Raw genomic sequence first — 14,575 nt, 5'->3', positions numbered from 1 at the left:
CAGATGCACTATATATAACTTTTCTTGCACTAAGTGCCTCCTTTCACTTTGCAAGTATACAGGCCCTGTTCAATACTTTACAATAAGCTTCTTGCAACATACGTAGGTGTTAGCCGGTGCGGCTACACAGACACATGCCGGCTCCCGGCCGTTGCTAGACAACGGGTCCCGCGTGTCACTTCCGCCGCTGGGCGTCCTATCCGGGCCGGTTTCCTAGCAACCGGGGGCGCCAGGCAGCCACTCTCAGTCCCGGCTGTTTCTGAGCAGCTGGGACGCTCTGAACTGCATGCCAGACCTCATCTGGTGCGATTAGGAACCGGGGGGGGGTTGGGCTGCCCGGGGGCCCCTTAATTGGTCCTTGGGCCTTTTTTATGGGCGCTAGGGCAGTACAGCTCCTCTGGTGATAGGTTCGTGCAAGCCTGTTCTTGGTCCCAGTGGGCAGTTCTTGGTCCCAGTGGGCAGTTCTTGGTCCCAGTCGGCAGTTCCTGGCCCCAGTCAGCAGTTCCTGGTCTCAGTCAACAGTTCCTGGTTCCTGTCAGCAGTTCCTGGTTACAGTCTGTGCTCCTGGTGCCCTGGTACCGGCTTCTGTTCGGATCGTGTCCAGCCAGGAGTCCTGTTCGTTTCCAGCTCTATCGGACAGTCCTTGGAACTCCCTTGTATCTCGTGGTGCCAGTATCTATCCCTTGTAGTACCGTGAGTCTGTGGCTCTGCTGCATTCTGCATCAGAGGCCGCATCTTTATTATCTTTTTTTTGTGCTACTTTTGTGGTGGTTTCCGCGCAGTCCTTTGTTAGTTTACGACGGGGTTGCTTTAGGCGGCTAGGCCGCTATACTTTGGTTTACTTGTCTGGTAATGACGCAGTCGTATTGGTGGGTCTTCCCGCTAGCCTTAGTTCTTGTGTTTTGGTACTGGCGGCAGCGCCGCACATACTTGTTTGTTTATTTCTCATTTTGTAGTCTCCTTAGCCATAGCTAGTCTTTCCCCTTACTCACTCGCAGTCTCAGGTGGTGCCTTGTCACCTTATAAGACCTGGGTACATCGAAGTCTTGGCGGATCTAATTCGCCCACTCAAATGTGGCTTATATAGGCGGAAGTCTAGCACTGCAGGCAACATCCGACCACTGGGAGGAGTACCGGAGTCAGGTGTATACTCAGAATTGCTGCAACAATCCATCCTCATCAGCAGCTCCGCATGCGAGTTCAAGAACTCCCCAGTAGCCACCCGATTCCCAGAGTTCCAGTACTCGTTTCCTAACAGTAGGTATGTAAAGAACCCTCAATGTTGTGTCATAGAGTTCAGGCGAATCTAATGTGGGAAGATCAGAAGTCCAACCTACAACCATATGGTTCAATAACCCATCAGACCATACTTGACCGGGAGGCTCTCAAAAACCAGGTGGCACTCCCAATCACTCTGGAAAAGTTGGCAAATCTCCCGGCCAGAAGTCAAGCCCCCACACCCCCTCAGGAGCAGTATACATATCCCTGCAGCGGGGCTGCTGATGAAGCCTCCTACTCCACTAGAGCGGTAATCTCGGCATAGTGCAGTGGGGGGGGGCGTGATGATGAAATCTCGTCACACCCCACGCTCCGTCCCCCGATAGAGCATAATATTTTCTTCCGTCATGCCCGCCTATGCTGCACCACGCCCCGTGCTGTGCCAACCTGGCTGCCTCCTTCCCGGAGGAGGCAGCCAGAATGTCGGCAAGTATGCATCAGACTGGGCTGTAAGGGGTAGTGCAGTTTAAAGCCAAGTCCTATACACATTAGAAAATAAACAAGTTAACAGAAAGGTTAAGGCATCCTCCTTAGAAGGGGTAGTCATAGCGAGGGACATGATTAAATGAAATGCCAAATCTAGAGGTACATATAGAAGTGTATATTAGGAATGTCAAATTTCTTCTTTAGTGCTTGGAATGTAAGCATCTCCCCCCCCCCCCCCCCCCCCACCTCCGAGTCAAAGCATCCCTGAGAGTTGTGAGGCCCTTGAAATGCTAGGATAGGAAATTAATATTGTCTAGACCAAGACTAACAGAAACATTGCAGCAAAATGTGGTAAACTGAGAGCTTTAAGGGCTACGCTGGAGTCAGCGATTAATTGAGAGCCAGGCAAAATAAGTGTCATGAAACATAATATTAGCCAAAATTGCAGGGGGGAGGGAGTTTTTGTGTGTGTATAGATGTGCACTATGTGATTAAGGGGAAAGTAACTGCATTAGAAAAAGCCAAGCCAGCAAAAGGTGCCAATTTGGATTCCACAGGGCCTACCATAACTACGGTAAAGGAGGCAGATCTACGTAAGGCAATGACAAGGGACTCAAGTACCATGGCAAATAGCAAAGGAGATAGTGGGCACCCCTTTTTAGTACCTCTGAGTGGGGAAGGGCAAGAAGAGATAACCATTGTTAGCTATTTAAGTGAATGGATCGAAGTAAAGGGTAGAAATTTAGACTAAAAGTCTTCTGGGTATCCGAAGCAATGGATGGACTCAAAAAGGTGATCCCATGTAACAAGATCAAAAGCCTTTTCAGCATCAAGTGATAAAAGCATTGCCTCCTCCAGTCTCTCTGAAGACTGCAGCCACTGCATAAATGACAACACTCTGTGACTGTTAACTACTGAGTGTCTGCTCATATTAAATCCAGATTGATCAGTATGTATCACAGAAGGAAAGACCTCAGTAGTTTAAGTAATGAGCAAGGGGATGGTCCTTTAAGAGCCTGGGGATTCAGGATCTCTTCTCTGTTGCGGGAGGACTTTTATGATAGCTCAAGATAGTAAAGAAACTACTCTATCATGGAATTCTTGTTTTCTCAGAAAGGTTAGATGGAAAGAATGGCTTAAGCACTGATTTTTTTGTGCATGTGTCAAATTTTTGGGGCGCTCCATAACAACAGATTGTCCTATATATCTGAGGTTATCTCCTGGTCATGCTGATGGAGGAAGTATATGAGATTAGTGATAGGGAATAAATTCTTCTCTAAAGATGTGTAAGTGCCATGTATCAACGTTGTTGTTTTTATAATAATACCAATAATAACCTCACTGATTATTACCCAGCCATATGCCTAATGTCTTGTGGGTCCTCTTATCATGCATGGATTGTCTCACTTATTTTCCAGTTGCAGAAAACAGCATTGACACCAGGAAAATGAGGGGGTATCATAAACCTTTTCACATATCATATTATTATATAAAAGAATTCCAGTTTTATGTTGTATCTTAAAAGCATTGTCTGACCCTGACACTGCACAAATTCTTTTTCAGTAATAAAACATCCTCACATTTTTATTTCTTCAGAAAACTTGGAGATATTACTTGTCAAAGGTTGCATGAATGTCGTACTTGGTTCACACTCATTTCCCAGCAAATATGCCTGTGTCATTGTTTTATAGACATTGCCCTCTTCTCTGCCTTCTAGCATAAATAACGATCTTCTAATCTGATAGGCAGTGAGTCCTATTGTCCTGATATAACTGAATTGTATGGCACAGGTTTAGCTATCTTTGAATAAACTAACCCATTAAGGGGCATATTCATCATGTTAATTATCGGAGGCCAAGCAGCCCCCAATAATTAACATTCTGACTTGCCGTGAGCGGCGGAGAAATTCATAATTGCTCCAGCACGGAGACAGCTGATCCATGAAACTTTCATAGTAGTGAAAAATGTGTCTGTGTTAGTACTAGTGCGCCTGCGTGAACTAGGGTTCACACAAGCAACAAAGCCCCTGGGGTCTGGCGGGAGAAGCCGGGCAGGGGCGGAGGTATCCAGAAAGATCCCTCTTTGCAAGTCGGGACTGCTCCCAATAGGTAAGCAGCAGTAGTGCATGAGCATTTGCCATCTGCAGATGGCAAATCCTCCCGTAGTCAAGATCCGAAAATATTGTATTTTCAAAGCTTGCAAAGCTTGACGAATGAGGTCTATGGGGATGCCAGACCTGATCGGGAGTAAAAGGCAAGCAGAAGATATCCGTTACAGAGGCAAACGCAGGATTTCTAGAGAGGGGTTTCCAAATGTAGTCCACAATCTCTGAATCTGCAGAACATTGGAGTAAGTGCGGGAGACTAGGGGAGCGGTAAAAGAACCTAGTAACGACCCTGGACATTAATGTACACATTCGTCTTTTTATACACTGGATACTGTATGGAATACATTATTAATATTTACAACTTTAGATGGTCTATAGTATGGGCTGTATCAAACAATTAAATTATATAAAGAAGTGGTCAGGAAAAGGTTAAAAAAAACTATAAAAGGTTAAACAAACTATAAATAAGTACACAACTATATTAGAACCATTACTGCACTTTCTAAGCACACATTCTCCCATCTCATGGTAAGCCCCTGTCTCTTCTTCCTGGTAGCTAGTCTCTAGTCCAGAGCACTGATTGAGGACTCAGATCCTCACATAGAGCAAACTTGGTAGAATAAGATGCTACCACTGGGCATGTGCAGCAGCTCTGCTCTGTTCCATAACCTGCATGATGTGGCAGCAGCTCAAGTAATCATATTATACTGTATACTATTGCTATTATTGTCATAATTTGAGAAACTTGCTGAGAGGAGGGGGGTTTCCAGGCAACCAGAAACCCCCCTTGCGTTTGCCTATGTGTTACCTTTATGATGAATGGCATCAAAACTTAATTATCACAAAAGTAGGTGAAAATTAAAATTTTCCCCTACTATGTAGAAATTAAGTGATGGTGATTATGCCCCTAAGCATGTTGTGTTTTCTCATAAGGGGTTAGGATAAAGTTAGCCCATTTTAAATGTGCATGCAGTAGGACAGGCATGGGGGTTAGTGAAATATCTCAGCATTATGTAATACTCACACCTTTATTCTTCCTGTTTCACTTTCTAGAAATGTCTACATGATTTCTTAAATTATTTTATATAGGTATTATAATGTTGCTTTCTCTGTGACTTTATAGATGGCAATATCAAGCAGAGGCTGATTCCAACAAGTGCATCAGAACTGCTCCCCGTGGATCTAGTCAGCAACAGAATTGGGAAGGAGAAATCCCAGCTTAAGGATGTGGAATCAAAAAGTGTCCCTAATTCTGGGGAAGAGCTGTTTGACTCAGATCCAGAAAGGGAAGCATTGCTCCACAAGGAGATGTTTCCATCCCCAAGCTCTACTCCAGATTTTGCTGATAATCAGACATTACCAACTAGGAAAAAAACTCCATCCTTAAAGCAGTTAAACATAGCACGGAAGCGTCTGAGGCCACAACTCATACCAACTGTCTCTGAAAAACTATTAGAGTCCCATGCCAACAGCCCATCATCAGCTTTATCATCAGACAAGTTTCCTGCATTAAAGCATGGATCTATATCTTCTGAAATCAGAGAGGTCAAGGAACACATCCCAGAGATTCCATTGTGGATAAACAGAAGACGGCACAGTGGTTTCATCCCTCAACTCCCTTTCCAGTTGACTCCATACACATCACAACCTTCAATCCCACACAATCTGGATTCTGTAAAGTTGTCATTGCCTGATATAAATACTTCACTACAAGCAGATGAGCCCTTAAGGACACATTATACAGACAATGATTTGAACACAGAGGAAAACCAAGACACAACCACGTCTACAATAATAACAACCACAGTGATCACTACTGAGCAGAGTCCAGGTATTACCTATTAAACCTATGCAAGGCAATGGCATTTCTGTAATGGGTGCAATGTGTGCAATGCACTCGGGCCCATGGGTCCAGGGGGTCCCACACCGTACACACTGCACCCATTTCTTAATACTTACCTTTCCGGAGTCCTGTGGCAAAAATTACCACCGCTAATGCGCAGTAGTAAATAGTCTCCAGAACATGGTGTGCGCCATGTTTCTGGAGACCTGCGCAGTAGACTACTGCACAATGTCAGAGGCTACTGCGCAATGGAGAGGAATGGGCCCGCCTAGACCCTGCACACGGGCCTCCTCTTTTGTTGAAAACCCCCCTGTTGCAAGGGTGCAGTCAGCTGTTGCTTGCAATATTGCTGATGCCTTAAAATGGGTCAGGTACTGTATGATCAGAAGAATTTTTTTGAGCAGGTACATTAAAGGGGGGGGGGGGATATGAAATGGTACAAGCTCGTGAAAGTGCAGATTTTTCAGTAATTTTAAAGCTGGATTTTCAAATAATTCTCTCTTTAAATCTCGTGGCAAATTGCTGATAAATCTGTGCTTTTATGAACCCATTTTACGACCTTATTACATTTCCACCACAATGTTTGATACAGTGTGCAGGGCATAAAAAAACTACAGTATTATACTATAAGAAAATGCCTTGTTGATGTTTTCTGAAAGACATTTTAATCATATTTTTAATATAAGACAATGGTGTAACATTGTGGCTATTAGCTATTGTGGATGAATTGTTTTATTCTCTCTTTAAATTATTCCAATAGATATCTTGGGGATATTATGCTAAGTGATCGACCTAATGTGCTCTGATTTCCAAATTCCACAAGTAACTGTTATTATTACACTATCCTAGCTACTCATACTGGCAGTTACACCCTAGGTTACACATGTACTCTCATTTCAGGGGATAATTCAATTATCTGTAATGCTCATCAAAAGCCGTTACAGAGCCATAGGGACGATCCGGACCCTGGCACCTAGCGGATACAAGCTTCCATAATTTTCCCTAGTACCCCAGAGTTATGTGCAGGGCATGACCCATGCTGGCCTACCATAATTCTCGGGGATGAGCTTGTCACATTTTTTGCCGCACATAGCTGAGAATGTCATTCTCCCACCAATGTCTGTCCCACCATCCCCCTTTCATCAGGTACTCTAGGTGGAGGATTACGGTAAACGTTATACCTTCATGTACTGTAACCTGACTTACTGTAACTTTGCCAATGAAAAAATCACCTGCTGCAGAGGTTCCCAAACGCGGTCCTCAAGGCACCCCAACAGTCCAGGTTTTAGGTATATCCATGGCTCAGCACATATGGTTAAATCAAATTGACTAGGGTGCTAATTAAGTCACCTGTGGCCAGGCATGAATACATTTAAAACCAGGACCGTTGGGGTGCCTTGAGGACTGAATTTGGGAACCTCTGACCTACTGTATAGATGGAAATGTATACTTTCAATATAATTAAATGTTTCTTTATGAATAGATTTTTCTCCATAGTTGCTAATAAGGATTTGTATATAGTTCAATGCAGTGTGAACTTCTTCGAGCCAGAAGGTTACATCGATTCAACAGATTACCCACCACTACCATTCCAAAGTTACATGGAATGTACTTACAATATCACAGTCTATATGGGCTATGGCGTGGAGCTGCAGGTAAGAACTGGATTTCTTCCAATCTTTCCAAAAATTGTTAAAGTATTCCTTGAAAAAGCTTCTCAACATTGCAGTACACAATTTAGGATATACTGTAGCTATTATGGTAAATCACTCCCAACAATTCAAAGAATCATTCAAGCTTGTTATGTTTAATGTGGATGATTTAAATAATTGCCATAGTTCAAAAGAAATGTAAAAAAAAATGATGATATTTAAACATATACTGCAAGTAGCACAAATACACTGTAACCAATAGCAACTAGAAATATGGATTCATCAATTGCACTACATTAATCTATTTGTCTACTATACTGTAAATTAAAGGCAGATATTTTTTGTATCTTGTTATTAAATAAAAGCAGCTTATGTTGTTTGCCTAGCAGGATAAATTTGCTAATATTGCCTAATAAATCAATTTAATTGAATTTAATACAAAATGCATGCATATTATCAACCAAAAACAGACTTAGATTTGTGGAAAGCTCAAATTCCCATCAGTGCTTTGTAATGCTCCCAACATGACCCTCTCCAGGAGGGACACAATGCTCTGCTCCTGGACTTCCCTCTTAATGTATGACTGCCGGCACCTGTGTTGAACAGATTAATGGATAAGAAAGGTGTTTCAGCACAGGTGATGGCAAGCATAGATTAAGAGGGAAGTGCAGGAGCAGAGCATTCTGTCCCTCCTGGAGAGGGTCATGTTGGGAGGTATGGTAATGTTACTTTCATTTTTTTATTTTTAAATATGCGTATCTGATATAGATGTGTGTGTGTGTGTGTGTGTGTGTGTGTGTGTGTGTGTGTGTGTGTGTGTGTGTGTGTGTGTGTGTGTGTGTGTGTGTGTGTGTGTGTGTGTGTGTGTGTGTGTGTGTGTGTAGATGGGGGAAAAGCTTATCGGCGCTTAACCGCGATACCAAATTAAACTAGAATGTAGTCCAGGATATTTATAACTGAACAAAAAAGTCTCCTTTTTCTAGACACTCCCTTTATATTCATCGGGCGTCAGCTCCACCTTAAAGAAAGAAGCATTGGTAAGGTGCTTCATGTACAGTGTAAACAGAAAGAAAGGATAAGGTGGTTTTTAAAGCGACCAGTGGTGTCTAATATCAAGAGGAGACTCACTATTTTAGAAAAATATTTTTTTAATAAATCTAATATGCACCAATAAAAACAAATAAAATGGTAGCCCTATTACAAGGAGCCAGAGACGTTACTAAAACTGTATACAGGTTGAGTATCCCTTATCCAAAATGCTTGGGACCAGAGGTATTTTGGATATCGGATTATTCCGTATTTTGGAATAATTGCATACCATAATGGGATATCATGGTGATGGGACTGAAGACTAAGTACAGAATGCATTTATGGTTCATATACACCTTATACACACAGCCTGAATGTCATTTTAGCCAATATTTTTAACAACTTTGTGCATTAAACAAAGTGTGTGTACATTCACACAATTCATTTATGTTTCATATACACCTTATACACACAGCCTGAAGGTCATTTAATACAATATTTTTAATTATTTTGTGTATTAAACAAGGTTTGAGTACATTGAGCCATCAGAAAACAAAGGTTTCACTATCTCAGTCTCACTCAAAAAATTCCGTATTTCGGAATATTCCGTATTTCGGAATATTTGGATATGGGATACTCAACCTGTATAAGATATAAGTTAGTATAAAATTAATAATACAAACTTAAATAAGACAAGGGGAAAAAAACGTCCTAAAAATGCAAAATTGGACATAAGATCAGCATAAAAAGTATATAAATAAGGTTCTTAGCTTTTTTAGAGAGGGTATGTATCACAGCACCCAACGCGTTTCGTCCTATCTGGACTTCATCAAGGGGTGACAAACATCTGGGACAGCTCATCTATATATACCTGTGTTAGTAAGGAAGTGATAGCTACATCACTTCCTGTCAATTAACAGGTGTCAGATTTCGTATAGTGTTTAAACATTCAAAACGTAGTGGCAATACTCCTATCGCATAGTATCACCATGCTGAGTAAGACCGCTTTGTATATGACTGTATTCTGTGTGTTTAAAGTTGTAAAAAACGCTGGTACAGTTTAAAGTCCCGGACTTCCTGTCCCGATCGCGGGTGACGTCACGTCCGCCCCGCTTCCGGCGTCCGGCATTCTTCATTGCGCATGCGCCGAGTGCGGGTTGTGGAAGGTTCTTGTCCGGCATCCAATGCGCATGCGCCCGTTCTCCTATCTAGTAACAGTGGCTGGGAACGTATGTGCAGTAGCGGCGTCCATTTTCTTGGAGTGCATTCCTCCAGACATTTGATTGTACAGTCATGTGGTCCCGGCGGCCATTTTGGATAAGATTTTTCATAGTGGAAATGAGTATATATACGGAAATAAAGAGAAAACATGTTTCAGAAAGAGTATTTATGTGAATCTTTCGTATTCACAATTAAATCTACTGGTACTTCTGGTCCCAAGTGTGGACACAATTGGGACAGCCAGTGCAATTAGATGTCTGGCTTATATTTGGCAAGGAGACATTGATAATTTCATAATGCAGTCAGGTTTAATAATGCTAGTATTTCTGGTTATATACTAGTATAGTTTATATCATGAGGTGAGTATCAAAAGTCACTCCCAAGTGGACGATGATACAATAGCAACCATACTTCATGACGAGCAAGGTGCAAGTGGTAGCATAGTGTGTATAAAAAAAATGTAAAAAAATTTTGCACATTTTTTTTTTTTTTTTAAATAAAAGCATATTGAACTGGTCTCTTTGGGCGAGAGAGGCGGTGACCTCTCTAACCTTTTATCAAAACGAGAAATGTTCTGGATCTTTGAACTCAACACCATGCATCCAGATGGCTTCAATGAAGGCTATGAAATAGCCCCCTTTCTGTAACGTAAGCTGACCACATTTATTCTTCCAATTTAGGCAACCTATCCTTACCTTACCTTCTGCTATTTCCACTTCATTCACTATTTCTACCATGCCGTTATTGTGATACCTCCAAAAAACCACGCCAATACTACAGCCATACCACACTGGAGATGCCCAACTCCGTTCGATCTTGGAAGCCAAGCAGTGTCGGGCCCAACTAGTACATAAATGGGGAACCATCATGGAAGACTGGGTGCTGTAACTACCTTTAGCAAGGGCTAAGAGGTTATTACACTAACGAATATACCCTCTATCACCCTCCTATGGGAATATCGGTGCAAATATGCTTTTATTTTATTTTTAAAAAAAATTAAAAAAAATTAAAAAAAATATTTATACACACTATGCTACCATTTGCACCTTGCTCGTCATGAAGTATGATTGCTATTGTATCATCGTCCACTTGGGAGTGACTTTTGATACTCACCTCATGATATAAACTATACTAGTAATATAACCAGAAATACTAGCATTATTAAACCTGACTGCATTATGAAATTATCAATGTCTCCTTGCCAAATATCAGCCAGACATTTAATTGCACTGGCTGTCCCAATTGTGTCCACACTTGGGACCAGAAGTACCAGTAGATTTAATTGTGAATACGAAAGATTCACATAAATACTCTTTCTGAAACATGTTTTCTCTTTATTTCCGTCTATATACTCATTTCCACTATGAAAAATCTTATCCAAAATGGCCGCCGGGACCACATGACTGTACAATAAAATGTCTGGAGGAATGCACTCCAAGAAAATGGACGCCGCTACTGCACATACGTTCCCAGCCACTGTTACTAGATGGGAGAACGGGTGCATGCGCATTGGATGCCGGACAAGAACCCTCCACAACCCGCACTCGGCGCATGCGCAATGAAGAATGCCGGACGCCGAAAGCGGGGCGGACGTGACGTCACCCGCGATCGGGACAGGAAGTCCGGGACTTTAAACTGTACCAGCGTTTTTTACAACTTTAAACACACAGAATACAGTCATATACAAAGCGGTCTTACTCAGCATGGTGATACTATGCGATAGGAGTATTGCCACTACGTTTTGAATGTTTAAACACTATACGAAATCTGACACCTGTTAATTGACAGGAAGTGATGTAGCTATCACTTCCTTACTAACACAGGTATATATAGATGAGCTGTCCCAGATGTTTGTCACCCCTTGATGAAGTCCAGATAGGACGAAACGCGTTGGGTGCTGTGATACATACCCTCTCTAAAAAAGCTAAGAACCTTATTTATATTCCTTTTATGCTGATCTTATGTCCAATTTTGCATTTTTAGGACGTTTTTTTCCCCTTGTCTTATTTAAGTTTGTATTATTAATTTTATACTAACTTATATCTTATATACAGTTTTAGTAACGTCTCTGGCTCCTTGTAATAGGGCTACCATTTTATTTGTTTTTATTGGTGCATATTAGATTTATTAAAGAAATATTTTTCTAAAATAGTGAGTCTCCTCTTGATAATAGACACCACTGGTCGCTTTAAAAACCACCTTATCCTTTCTTTCTGTTTATATATATATATATAGTACCACTTCTGCTGAGGCTGGGTGGGTGTAAATCTATGCTTCTGTTGAGGCTGGGTGGGTATTTGTTCTTCTGCTAAGGCTGGATTGTTGTGTATCTACACTTCTGCTGAGGCTGGGCGGGTAAATATCTGTGCTTCTGCTAAGGCTGGGCTAGTGTGTATTTGCTCTTCTGCTGAGCCTGGGTGGATTAGCACACTCATTTCTGCTGAGCCTGGGTGGATTAGCACACTCATTTCTGCTGAGGCTGGGTGGATTAGCACACTAATTTCTGCTATGGGTGGGTGGATTAGCACACTCATTTCTGCTGAGGCTGGGTGGATTAGCACACTCATTTCTGCTATGGCTGGGTGGATTAGCACACTCATTTCTACTGAGGCTGGGTGGGTGAGTATCTGCGGTTCTGTTATGCATTGAAGTGTACTGTATGTACCTGCATTTCTGTTAAAGGTGGGACGGTATGTATCTCCACTTCTGCTAAGGCTGGGCCTAGATGGGTAGGTAATATGCATTGGGTTTGGTTACCAGCATTTGGGATACCAGCAGTCAGAATACTGATCACGGAATCCCAATGATTGGAATTCCAACAGGGGAAGGTAAGTATACCCTAACCCACTCTTTCCGCAGCCTAAACCTAACCCCCCCCGCCGCCCCCCTTCCTGCAGCCTCAGAGCCGCCCTAGGCATAGGCAAACTAGGCAATTGCCTAGGACATCTGGTATGCCTAGGGGCACAAGCAGCTTCTGCTGATTCAAATGATATGCAGCATGCCTATATTCTATGTGTAGCATTTCGTATGCAGATACAGCCACAGTCGCACACAGTATATAGGCATGCCGCATATCATTTTAATCAGCAGAAGCTGCTTGTGCATCCTAGCCATATAGCAATGCTAATAAGATGCATTTTCATAAAAAATAGGCACTCGACGTTAGCAGAGCTGCCAGTTGACTCACGCCAGGAACTATATGTGTCATTATGTGTATAAGGGCATTAATAGTGTGCGTCATATGTGTAATGGACACTATGTGTATAAGGGCATTAATAAGGGTTGGCGTAATGTGTAAGACACTTTATGTTTATAAGGACATTAATAATGTGTGTCATATGTGTAAGGGACATTACTGTGTGGTATTATGTGTATAAATGCATTACCAATGTGTGGCATTATGTGTATAAGGTGCTCTACTGTGTGGCATAATGTATAGAAAGGGCAAAACTGTGTGGTCTAATGTGAATAAAGAGCATTATGGTGTGATGTAATGTGAATAAGGAGCAATATGGTGTGTTGTAATGAGAATAAAGAGCAATATGGTGTGGTGTAATGTGAATAAGGAGCAATTCAGTATGATGTTATGTGAATGAGGGGCACTACTGTGAGGAGTAACGTTTATCAGGTAAAGTGGTACTACTGTGTGATGTAATGTGAATAAGAGACACTATTGCATTATAAATTGTGAATAAAGTTGCACTACTGTGAGGCATAAGTTGAATTGGGGGTATTATTGTGTGGCCATGCCCCTTGCCACAAAAAACACATACCTTTTTGGGCTGTGTGCCGAATGTGCACACTGTTCTTATTTAAATTACAGGGGGTAGGAAAACAAAAAAAGACTGCTATTGGTGGGGAATGATGGTGCTGGGAATGGGTGCATGGTCAGAGGCAGAACTAGCGGTGATGCTAGGGGGCACCAGCCAAAAACTTGCCTAGGGCATCATATTGGTTAGGGCCGGCTCTGTGCAGTCTAAACCTAACTCCCCGGGGCACAGCCTAACCCTAACCCTCCACCCACAGCATAAACCTACCCCCCACCCCACCCTCCATGCGGCCAGGTGGCAGCTCGTTCGGCATCCCAGCTGTTGGGATTCCAGCGCCGGGATGGTGACCCTAATCCGGATAGTGTTGGGATTCCGGCGTCAGTATTCTGACTGTTGGGAGACCGACAGCCGGGATCCTGACCAGATCCCGGTAATACATATATGTATTTATACTAAAGTTGTGTGAATATGTATCTGTACTTCTAGTAAGGCATGGTGGGTGTGGACTGTACCTCTGAAAAGTATTTGTGTGGTTATAAAAGTCTTAGTTCAGATACAGTATGGAGTTACAGAAACACTAGTATTGTGAAAATTGTCATTAAAGGCTTATTTTTTAAGCCCACAAAACTGGTATATATTTAGCAAGATGGTTCAGCAGCAATATTGCCAAACTGTACAGTAAAATGTTCCCCTACTCTGTATGTTGTGTGCAATCCTCAGGATCCATTTTAATTCTGTATGCTTTATAAACTGCAAGTGACTGAACATGAGTACTAATGTGCACCTGTTTCCATGAATTTACATTTTCTTTTTTAAAATGTAAATTGTTATTGATTTGCTCACAATTTTTCTAATAAACAATTTTGATTATTTTCATTGCTAAACATTTTTATTGCTGAATGTTAATTTTATTTCTGTGGTTAGATTAGGGAACTAAGATAACAAACGTGCTGTTAATTTTTTCAGAAAGTACAAGGTAAGCTGCAAATAGTTAGAATTCTCTACCTTAGAATTATCTACCTTTCTATGTAAGGGCAGATAGGTCAATGAAAAGAATGTGTGACTGCAATGTTACAGGCTATGGGTTCAAATTCCAGGTATGTCAGCATCTTGAAATGTAATATAGGACAGTGTGACTGAATAACAAGGAAATCTCAAGTTGAGTTCATGAATGTTGTATAGGTATTAGCGACAGGGGGGGTCAGGGTAGGAGACAGCGGCCTGGAGATGCTGGGCTTCAAAAAGGGGG

The 14,575-nt window shown here is 42.0% G+C and overlaps 1 protein-coding gene across 2 annotated transcripts in view; it reads left to right on the top strand.

Annotated features, from left to right (window-relative positions):
• Window positions 1-14,575, top strand: part of SEZ6L (seizure related 6 homolog like) — a 607,177-nt gene that overhangs the window by 299,372 nt on the left and 293,230 nt on the right. For both annotated transcript variants that reach the window (XM_063913207.1, XM_063913206.1), the window contains exons 3-4: window positions 4,935-5,642; window positions 7,176-7,309. In XM_063913207.1, the coding sequence (XP_063769277.1) occupies window positions 4,935-5,642; window positions 7,176-7,309 (842 nt within the window). The remainder of the gene's footprint in view (window positions 1-4,934; window positions 5,643-7,175; window positions 7,310-14,575) is intronic.

This window comes from Pseudophryne corroboree, chromosome 1, assembly GCF_028390025.1.
Source record: "Pseudophryne corroboree isolate aPseCor3 chromosome 1, aPseCor3.hap2, whole genome shotgun sequence".
Lineage (NCBI taxonomy): Eukaryota > Metazoa > Chordata > Amphibia > Anura > Myobatrachidae > Pseudophryne > Pseudophryne corroboree.
Note: the sequence above shows the minus strand (reverse complement) of the source record. Positions and strands in the feature narration are given on the sequence as shown.